This window comes from Otolemur garnettii, unplaced genomic scaffold (genome assembly GCF_000181295.1).
Source record: "Otolemur garnettii isolate 467f Iridium unplaced genomic scaffold, OtoGar3 scaffold00212, whole genome shotgun sequence".
In the NCBI taxonomy this organism is placed as follows: Eukaryota; Metazoa; Chordata; class Mammalia; order Primates; family Galagidae; genus Otolemur; species Otolemur garnettii.
Window position 1 is genome coordinate 1,202,414 of NW_003852607.1, and position 11,214 is coordinate 1,213,627.

The following is an 11,214-nucleotide window of genomic DNA, read 5'->3' on the forward strand; positions in this document are numbered from 1 at the left end:
ATACAATTTGGAATGCTTACATCAAACTAATTAATATAGCTTTCACCTCATTTACTTAATTATTATGTTAAGACGTTTATGCTCTACCCTTGGTATATTTGACTTATACCCCTGCAATATGCTGTATAGGTGTAGTCCCATCATTTACCCTCCTTCTATCCAACATCCCCCGACCCCTCACATCCCCCTCTACTTCTCTCCTTCATCCTGGCTATAGTTATGATCTATCTTTCATAAAAAGTGTGAGTAATTATAGTGTTTTTCTTTATTTATTGTTTCTTTTCCTCTTTGGAAGTGATAATTTTGAACAATCTGTCTTTGAACATGCTTATCCTTTCCTCTGTCCAACTTAGCTCCGCTAATGCATCTTCACTGCATTAGTTCTATTGTAATTCTAGAATTTATTTTGTTCAGCAGTTTCTCTTCTATTTGATATGCTCCGTCATTCAGTTAGTTCTGTATCTCTCTCATCTTAAGTTCATCAAGCATATTAGGAGAGATCTTTAAATATTTGTCAAGTTATTCTGAATACCGCATTCCTTTTGGTTTTGTTTCATGACATTTATTTGATTCCTTTTATTCGGGCATACTTCCCTGTCTGTCGGTAGGCCTTGTAATTTTTACTTTAAGTTTGGGCATTGACAAAACCAGCACACTTTTTGCCATCAAATTATGCCATGGGAGACCTTTACTCATCAGCATATTGGACAGGATCTAGGAGCACTCACTCCTGTTATGGTGATGTGTCTTGTCTTTCCTGGATGTTTTATTTTTTCCCCCAGTGTCAATGAATATTTATTGAGTTCTCAGAAAGCAGTTATGGTACATGTGAACGTTTACATTTAGAACAAAGCAGAAAAAGCTAAGTCTTTTCCCCCGGGACATTCCACTCCCAAAGAGCAAGATGTATAGATCATACTCTTTCTATGGGCAGATACCACATTTTTTTTTCCCCTTTAGCCTGGGGATTCTTAGTTTCACTCCAGCAAAAGAGGATTAAATTGAAGGGATTTTAATGCATCTTTGAAGAAATGGAGAAGAAAGCCAGCTTGATGACTGTATACAAAAATGTTCCAACTATAAGGAATTTAAGGAATCATGAATTGTAGAAGGGGAACCAGATGCAGCCAGGGATCATGAAATCAAACACCAGGGATATGGGCCAGATCACACCCCCAAAGAGATAGGCTCACTCTTTTATCCTGAAATATGACACCCTCTTTGTATTTATAGGCCCATAGTTCAGAGAAATCTTTCTCTATTAAAGAAGATCTACCAGCAAGTCTGATGATAATTGGAAACCAGCCTCAGTGTGAGGAGTATGTGGAGTTCCAGGGGTGGGCCTATATATGGAGTCTCAAATGTATACAATTGTGGAGCCTCTTTAAGGAAAAGCACAAAACAAGTACGAAATTAGGCCAAGGTCCATGGAAGATCAGCTTCCTTATCTCCACGTTATGTGAATCTCTACTTGGAGGGGCTTGAATAGCATCTCGGGGGCAGCCTCTCCTCAGTCCAGCTGACTGTTGACCTTGGGCTGATATATTAGTTTCCATAAGTGAAAAATAACTAGTTGGGATGTCCTGGTTTTGTATCAGCATACTGGGTATATGATGCTGCTGGGTCCGAGCTTTGAGGCAGGCCAAGAGCCTGCTGTGATAGCACCAGCTCTCTGGTTCTCCCCTGGCCTTCTAATTTGTGGGTTTCTAATGCTGGCTTCATTTCATTTTCTGTGGAAGAATAATTCTGCTGTCCTGACCACTTGATCTCAAGTCTACAGATGAAATTAAATACATTCTCAAGTTCCCCTGCTGAGCATCTTAATGTGACAGACTCTCTTTCTTGGATGTTTTCATTTACTATTGCTAATGTGGAAGCAGTTTCCCTGATTAGTCTGATTTTCCTAAGAAGCTCATCCCTGCTTTTTTCAGAAGCTTTCGGCTTCTGTTGTATCTCTCTGTTCATAATCTCTCTGAAACTCACCGGTAATCCTTCTGGCTGCTTCAGGACCTCAGCTAGTCCAGTGCATCACTTTGCCTCTTTATGTTTTCAGCATTGTCAGTGTGGCATAAAAAATACACTGATGTTCATACCCATGTCCCAATCAAGTGGGGTGGAGTTTATTCTTAGAGTCATGGAATGACAGATCCATGTGTTCAAGTTCCACTCTTTCTTGCTTTCTAGGGAGGAGCTGTGTACTAGAAGTGGAAGCAAGATACAAATCTATTAAAAATCAACTTGGATTAAGCTTTCACTCTCATCTTCCTGAACAACTATTTCAAGATGAAGGGAAAATTGATGAATGCAATGAAATTGAAAACTCTCTCAACCATATTACCTCATGTTCAACACTTGAAAACACTCCTTCTAAGCTCAAAACCCATGTATTTAACGATTTTGTCAGTTCTCCAATAGTCACACAAGAACTGAATGCACAAATTAGGGAAGAACTTTACACATATAATGAGAGTGTCTTGAGTGTGCCTTCAAGCCCTCCAAACCATGGGGTAGTTCATCCTGGAAAGAAACCTGTGCAATGTAAAGAGTGTGGCAAGACCTTTAGGAAAAATTCAGAGTTTGTGCATCATTGGCGAATCCATACTGGAGAGAAACCTTACAAATGTAAAGACTGTGGGAGAGCATTTCGTCTGCCTTCAAGGCTTTATGGACATCAGGCTATCCATAATGGCAATAAACCTTACAAATGTGAGATGTGTGGCAAGGTTTTTAGGCGAAATGCACACTTAGCAAGGCATCAGAGAATTCACACTGGAGAGAAACCTTACAAGTGTAATGAATGTGACAAGGCCTTCAGTGAGAAGACATCCCTTACAATTCATCAAAAAACACACACTGGAGAGAAGCCTTACAAATGCAATGAGTGTGGCAAAGTCTTCCGTCACAAATCAAACCTTAAAACTCATCAAGCAATCCATTTGGGTGAGAAACCTTACAAGTGTAATGAATGTGGCAAGGTCTTTAGTCATAAAATATCTCTGACAGTTCATCAGAAAACACATACTGAAGAGAAGCCTTACAAATGCAATGAGTGTGGCAAAGTCTTCCGTCACAAATCAAACCTTAAAACTCATCACACAATCCATTTGGGAGAGAAACCTTACAAGTGTAATGAATGTGGCAAGGCCTTCAGACAGAAGATATTCCTTACTGGTCATCAAAAAATACATTCTGGAGAGAAACCTTACCAATGCAGTGAGTGCAGCAAGGCCTTCAGAGAAAAGACATCCCTTACATGTCATCAACGAATTCATACTGGAGAGAAACCATACGAATGTAATGAATGTGACAAGGCCTTCAGAGAAAAGACATCCCTTACACGTCATCAGCGAATTCATACTGGACAGAAACCGTACAAATGTAATGAGTGTGGCAAGGTCTTCTGTCAACAATCTACTCTTATAACTCATCACAAAATTCATACTGGAGAGAAACCTTACAAATGTAATGAATGTGACAAGGCCTTCAGGCAGAAGATATCCCTTACAGTTCATCAGAAAACACACACTGGAGAGAAACCTTACAAGTGTAATGAATGTGACAAGGCCTTCAGTCAGAAGATATCCCTTGCAGTTCATCAGAAAACACATACTGGTGAGAAACCTTACAAATGCAATGAGTGTGGGAAAGTTTTTACTCGCAAAAGATACCTTATACAACATCAGAGCATTCATACAGGAGAGAAGCCTTACAAATGCAATGACTGTGGGAAAAATGTTATGTTGCATTCGAAACTTCATATACATCCAGTTATCCATAATGCAAATAAACCCTACAAATGTGATGATTGCAGTAAGGTTTTTAGGCACAAAGTATCCTTAAGAGTTCATCTCAGGTCAGGCTCAGTGGCTCATGCCTGTAATCCCAGCACTTTGGGAGGCCAAGGAGGACGGATTGCTTGAGCTCAGGAGTTGGAAACCAACCTGAAACAACAATGAGACCCCTCTCTTAAAAAACATAGCCAGGCATTGTAGCAGTTGCCTGTAGTCCCAGCAACCCGGGATGCTGAGGCAAGAGGATCAACTGAGCCCAAGAGTTTGAGGTTGTGAGGTATTATGGCACGGTACTCTACCCGGGGTGACTGAGTGAGACTCTGTCTCAAAAAAAGAAAAATAAAAGTCATTCATCTTGAATTCATTCTGGAGAGAAACCTTACGAGTATAATGATTATGGCAAGGTCTTCAGTTTAAAATTATACCTTAGAAGTCATTAAAGATTCCACACAGGAGAGAACTCTTTACAAATGTAATGAGTGTGGTAAGGTCGTTAGTCTTAGTCACATCTCATGCCTTGCACAGCATCAGAGAATTCATTTGTAAGAGACTCTGCAGACTCACTGAGGGTGACAACTTCTCATCATGAGTTCCATCATCAATCAGCATCACGGAGTCCATACTAAAGAGAAATCAAATGCAGTGTATGTGGCTATGGCTTTGTCCAGGCCTGACCACTCACTCACTACACATCTAAAAGTATATGTTCCATGAAACCACCCAAATGAAATGTTTGTCATGTGACTAATACTAAAGACCATTACTGTGGAGTATCAGAGAGTTTGCACAAGAAATAAATCAGTCTGGCTCAGTGCCCATAGCACAGTGGTTACGGCGCTGGCCACATGCACCATGGCTGGCGGGTTCAAACCCAGCCCAGGCCTGCTAAACAATAATGACAACTACAACCAAAAAATAACCGGGCATTGTGGCAGGTGCCTGTAGTTCTAGCTACTTGGGAGGCTGAGGCAAGAGAATGGCTTAAGCCCAAGAGTCTGAGGTTGCTGTAAGCTGTGATGGCACAGCATTCTGCAAGGGCGACACAGTGAGATTCTGTCTCAAATAAAAAAAAAAAAAGGAATAAATCACACTCTAGTTCTCCAGTATTTAAATGTCTGATTTACATGGTGGAGAGTTACCTAAATCAAAGTACATTGACCCTTATGACACAGTACATATCAAACTTGGAAGGACATATGGACATGGTCAGTCATATTTAGTTACCTTTTTTGTTGTTGTTGCTACAGAGTCTCACCCTATTCCCTGAGCAGAGTACACTGACGTGATCATAGCTGGCTACAACCTGAAACTTGGGCTGTGGTTATCCTGCTACCTCAGTCTCCTAAGTCTCTGGGATTATGGGTGCTCACTATAGCATCTAGCTAGATTTTTTATTGAGTCTGGGTCTAACTCTCACTCAGACAAGTCGCAAATTCCTGAGCTCAAGCAATCCTGCCTCAGGCTCCCACATTGCCAGAATTACAGGTGTGAGCCACTGTACCCGGTGATATTTAGGTTATATAATGTTTCATTATTTGAGGGCCTTTCATAAGGCTACTCTACTTTTTATGAACTTTGGCATGTCTTCATATGCCAGCTTTACCAAGATTTCACTGTGGTCTCTGGGAAAGAATTAATAGAATGCTGGATCTTAATCAATCATTTCTATGGCATTTTCTGGAAAGGGACACTGCCTTTGAAGATTAATTTCTGTTTCTGTTTTTATGGAGTCTCTAATGCAGGGTGAAGTGCACTGGTGTGATCATAGCCCACTGCCCCCCATAATTCCCAGGCTCCAACTCCTGTTCTCTCTACCTTCCAGAGAGCTGGGACTTCAGGTATACCATATTTGATCTATCTGGTTTTTGTTAATATGTTTTTGAGAGAGTGTGTCTCACTATGTTCCCCAGGCTGGATTAAATCTTTTGATTCTAGCAATTCTCCTAACTTGGTCTCCCAGCATGCTGGGATTACAGATGTGAGTCATCGTGCCTTTTTCCTTTGAGATTAATATTGCCTGATTTACACAGGATGGCAATGAGCAGTGAATATTGTACAACTGTGGTGTTAATCTTCATGCCTAAAGCATTCAGCACAGACGTCTTAAAGAGTGTATGGTGGGGGGCAGTACCTGTGGCTCAAAGGTGTAGGGCACCGGCCCCATATGCCAGAGGTGGTGGGTTCAAACCCAGCCCCAGCCAAAAACTGCAAAAAATTAAAAAATATATATAAAAATAGATGGTGGGTTCTATCAAATCAGAGGAAAAAAAACGACAGAAGTTTTGGACCCTAGAATTTTATGGGAAGACAGTAGTACATTCTTAATGACTAATGAAGGTTATTGAAATCAACGTAGAGATACTGGTGGTCACCTCCATTGAATGGCAATAGATGTTGATTGTCAAACATTGATAAAAGCTAATCTTTTTTAGAAGCTAAAGAGAGGGTGGTGTCTGTGGCTCAAAGGAGTAGAGCGCCGGCCCCATATGCCGGAGGCAGCGGGTTCAAACCCAGCCCTGGCCAAGGGAAAAAAAAAAAAAAAGAAGAAGCTAAAGAGAGAAAAGTTATATTCGAGTTCACAGTTTCATCAAAACTACCAGTAGAACGTGTTCTTGAGGCTGATTCACATTTACTTTTTGGTATTGTAATTTGCAACTGTTTTATTCAGGCTACATCATAATTCATCATTTTTAACCAATAAAATTTAACGTTTTTTTCATAGCTGTAAATGAGTCACAGTATCCCACTGACATTGTTTTATTCCACCTGAGGAGGATCTTTCATAACATAATAATGAACCATTAGGCCAGTGTTTTTTAACCTTTTTTATCTCAGGAATGCTTGAGTCTATAGTTAAACTTAGGGTGCACACTTGGTTTATTTTGATTAATAAAGTAAAAAAAGAGATGGATATACATACTGTGCTTTAAACATCTTTCCTAGCCAATTTAATTAATCTTTAACAATTTTTGAGGCACCTAAGATCCTCTCGCATACCAACATGCTGCAACATACCAGTTGAACTGCATTAGGCTCTTATCCTTGAAGCTTCTACAACAATGTTTTTGGTGAAATCAAGAACAGATTATTTTGTGTACATGTGTTCGTGTATGATTACTACAAAGTCATTCTTAGTAGGTACATTAATGTGAACTAGAATACTTAAAACGTGAGTCCAGTGAAAATTGCAGAGAGATGGAACTTCAGACTCTTACACCCTCAAACATGCATCCCTATGGGTGAATATGCTCTGTGTGATCATATTTCTACATGTTTCTCTCTTATGCCAAGAATGACTCATGTCTTGCACCTGCATTTTCCTTAAGCAAAAAGTCACATAATCAAAGATGGAATTTATGATGAAATAAAGGAATGTCTGGGCAATAAGGATAAAAATACTTCGATTTCTCTTTTGTCCTTGCAGAACTCGGTGACATAATTTTGAAATATTATCACTCATGCATGTCCTTGTAAGAGTAAGCACTGCAAATGGGACTTTGTTTTGCTAGGAAGCACCTGTATTGACTCTCGTAACACTGTCCCCTGGATCTTGCTTGTTCACATGCACTTAACCTTTCCTTGGGATATTGGCGGTGGTTCTGTACATGGAAGAGGTGTGAGAATTTGTATTGCACAGTGAGGTTTCTGAGGAAATCAGAAAGAATAGTCCTCCAATTAGCAGATGCTTAAATGGCTTGAGAGGAACTGTCTGTCAGCTGTGGAGTGTTATGAATTATAAGGGGCAGGTGGAAGTGGAGTACCCACATGGGTTTAAACCTACAACTGATATCAAAGGAGGGAGCATTGAGGCATTGCTGTTAGCAAGAAGAGCAGAAGAGGAAGAGGGAACAAAGGTATAAAAGGTGTTAATATTCAAATATCACATGATGCAGTTTGACTTTTTAAGAAAACAGTGAATATTTTCTCCTGAAATCCCTTGTTTAGGGAAGACCATGTTTATCACACACTTCATTCCTTTCTTGGCTGCCCCATAAATCACATTGTATAGTGTGGGATGGCTTACACCTCTAATCCCAGCACTTCGGGAGATGGAAGTGGGGGGATTGCTTGAGCTCAGGAGTTCATGATCACTCTGAGCAAGAAAGAGCAAGACTCCCTCTATACTAAAAATAGAAAAATTAGCCTGAGGGTGTGGTGAGCACCAGTGTTGCCATCTGTTCCAGAGGCTGACACAGGAGGATCACTTGATCCCAGGAGTTTGAAGTTGCTTCCACCTCAACTGATGCCACAGCAGTCTACATTGGGCAACAGAGGGAGACTCTGTCTCTATAAAAAAAAAAAGAAAAAAAGAAAGAAAGAAAATGTTTGTTCAATACCATTTGTTAAGTTTCCTAAAATATTTTTTAATAATAAAATCTAGATTATTGTGTGGAAATGTTTATTACATAAGTATGATAGTGGCTGAGTCTGGTGGCTTACTACTGTAAGGCCAGCAGTCAGAGGCCGAGGAGGGTGGATGGCCTGAGCTCTGGAGTTCCAGACCGGTCTGAGCAAGAGTGAGACTCTGTACTTAAAATAGAAAAACTATCCAGGCATTTTTGTAGGCGCCTATAGTCCCAGCCACTCAGGAGGCTGAGGCAAGTGGATTGCTTGAGCCCAAGAGTTTGAGGTTGCTGTGAGCTGTGGTGCCACTGCATTCTATTCAGGTCAACAAAGTAAGACTGTCTTTAAATAAATAAAGAAAGAACAGTAGAGGATTTTTACAAAATTAGGGAAATCATTTTCAGAATGTGATAGGAACCCATGTATACCATAGTTGCTTTGTATATGATTTTCTCCCTTTCATATGCTATAGGCCAGTGTGTATAAAATATATGTGTGTATTTTTGGGGGGGAGGGGAAGTCTCACTTTGTTACCTTCAGTAGAGTGCTGTTGCATCACAGCTCACAGCAACCTTAAACTCTTGACCTCAAGCGATTCTCTTGCCTCAGCCTCTTAAGTAGCTGGGACTACAGCACCCACCACAACACCCAGCTGTTTTTAGTGACACAGTCTCACTCCAGCTCAGGCTGGTCTCCAGCTTGTGAGCTCAAGCAATCTACCTGCCTCAGCCTTCCAAAGTGCTGGGATTACAGGCATGAGCCACCGCATCTGGCCTATCATGAGTTCCATCATTAATCAGCATCACAGAGTCCATACTAAAGAGAAATCAAATAAAAGGAAAGTATATGGCTGGACTTTCTCCAGGCTTGACTATTCCTTACTAAACAACTAAAGGTACATCATCTTCCATGAAACCACCCAAAGGAAATGTTTGTCACATGACTAATGCCCAAAGACCATTAATGTGGAAGGTCAGTGAGTTTGCACAAGATATAAATTAATTTCCAGTTCTCCAGTATTTAACGTCTGATGTTATGTGGTGGAAAGTAGCCATAAATTCAAATACACTGACTGGCCTAACATGACAAATGAATATTGTACAACTGTGGTGTCAGTCTTCATACCTAGAGTATTCAGCACATGCTTCTCCTTAAAGATGCATCATCAGTGTCCACATGAAAGGACACATGGCCCTGGTTGGTGACACTTAGGTTATACAATGTTTCATGTTGTGGTTCTTTGAAAAGGCTACTTTATTTTTTATGACATTCACTCTGCACTTTGACAAATCTTCATTTGCCATCCTTACCAACATTTCACTAGTATCTAGCAAAGAATCAGTAGAATGACAGGTCTCAATTGATAACAGAATCATTTGTATGCCATTTTCTGGAAGGAATGAACACTGCCTTGGAAGATTAATTTCTGTTTCTATTTTTTTGTGGAGACTGTAACGCAGGGTAAAGTGCACTGGGGTGATCATAGTCCGTTCCTCTCAACCCATAATTCCTGGCCTCCAGCTATCTTGTTCTCTCTGTGTCCCAAATAGCTGGGATTAGAGTCAACCATATTTAGTCCAGCTGATTATTCTTAATTTCTTTTTGACAAAAATTATCCTACTGTGTTCCATTTTGGATTCTAGCAATTCTTCCAAACTGGTCTCCCAGCATGCTGGGATTACAGATGTGAATCATCACGCCTTTTTCCTTTGAGATTAAATATTGTCTGATTTATACAGGATGGCAGTGAGCAGTGAATATTGTACAACTGTGGTGTCAGTCTTCATGCCTAGAGCATTCAGCACATCCTTCTCCTTGAAGAATACATAGTGAGTTATAGGAACTAACTGTTCTACCAAATCAGAGAAAGAGAACAGGCCACAAGCTTTCAACACTGGGAATTTATGGGAAGACAGTAATAGCATTTTTTTTTTTTTTTTTTTTTGAGACAGAGTCTCACTTTGTTGCCCTGGGTAGAATGCAGTAGCATCATAGCTCACAGCAACCTCAAACTCTTGGGCTGAAGCTGTTCTTTTTCCTCAGCCTCTTGAGTAACTGGGACTATAGGCGCCCATCAAAACGCCCAGCTGTTTTTAGAGACAGTGTCTCACTCTTGCTGGTGGGCATTTCAAACTCCTAACTATAGCAGTCCACCTGCCTCAGCCTCCCAGAGTGCTAAGATTACAGGGAGGAGCCACCACAATGGGCCTGGTAGTAGGTTCTTAAGAACTAATAAAGGCTGTAGAAGTAACACAGGGTCACTGGCCATCACCTTCTCCATGAATGGCAATAGATGTTGTTTATAAAACATTGATTTTAAAAAGCCTTTTTTTCAAGCTAAAGAGAAAAAAGTTCTATTCGAGTAGATAGTTTCATCAAAACTAACAGGAGAGCATGATCTTGAGGCCATTCACGTTTACCTCTTGCCATTGTAATTTGCAACTGTTTTATTCAGGATATATCATAATTCCCCAGTTTGAACTAACGAAATTTAGTATTTTTTCATGCTGTAATTGAGTCACAGTGTTTCTACCAACATTGTTTTATGCCACCTGAGGAGGATACTTCATAACAGACAGTAAAAATCAATAGTTATACCAGTGTTTTTCAACCTTTTTTACCTCTTAGGCGTGTTGCCTCACACCTGTAATCCTAGCACTCTGGGAGGCCTACGTGGTGGATCTCCTGAGCTCAGGAGTTCAAGACCACCCTGAGCAAGCATGAGACCCTGTCTCTAAAAAATATCCAGGCATTGTACTGGGTGCCTATAGTCCCAACTACTGGGGTTACTGAGACAAGATGACTTGAGCGCAAGAGTTTGAGGTTTCTATGAGTTATGATGGCTCCACGGCACTCAATCCAGGGTGACAGAGTGAGACTCTATCTCAAAATAAATAAATATTTAATATTCTTTCATAGCTGTAAATGAGTCACAGTGTTTCTTTTTTTTATTTTTAGACAGAGCCTCAAGCTACCCCCCTGGGTAGAGTGCCATGGCATCAAAGCTCACAGCAACCTCCAACTCCTGGGCTCAAGTGAGTCTTCTGCCTCCACCTCCCAAGTAGCTGGGACCACAGGC

General features: G+C 40.5%; 1 protein-coding gene across 1 annotated transcript in view; it reads left to right on the forward strand.

Annotated features, from left to right (window-relative positions):
• Positions 1-11,214, forward strand: part of LOC100943724 (zinc finger protein 480-like) — a 56,169-nt gene that overhangs the window by 16,540 nt on the left and 28,415 nt on the right. The window contains exons 6-7 of the mRNA XM_023507979.1: positions 2,185-3,898; positions 5,822-5,903. Of these exons, the coding sequence (XP_023363747.1) occupies positions 2,185-3,898; positions 5,822-5,903 (1,796 nt within the window). The remainder of the gene's footprint in view (positions 1-2,184; positions 3,899-5,821; positions 5,904-11,214) is intronic.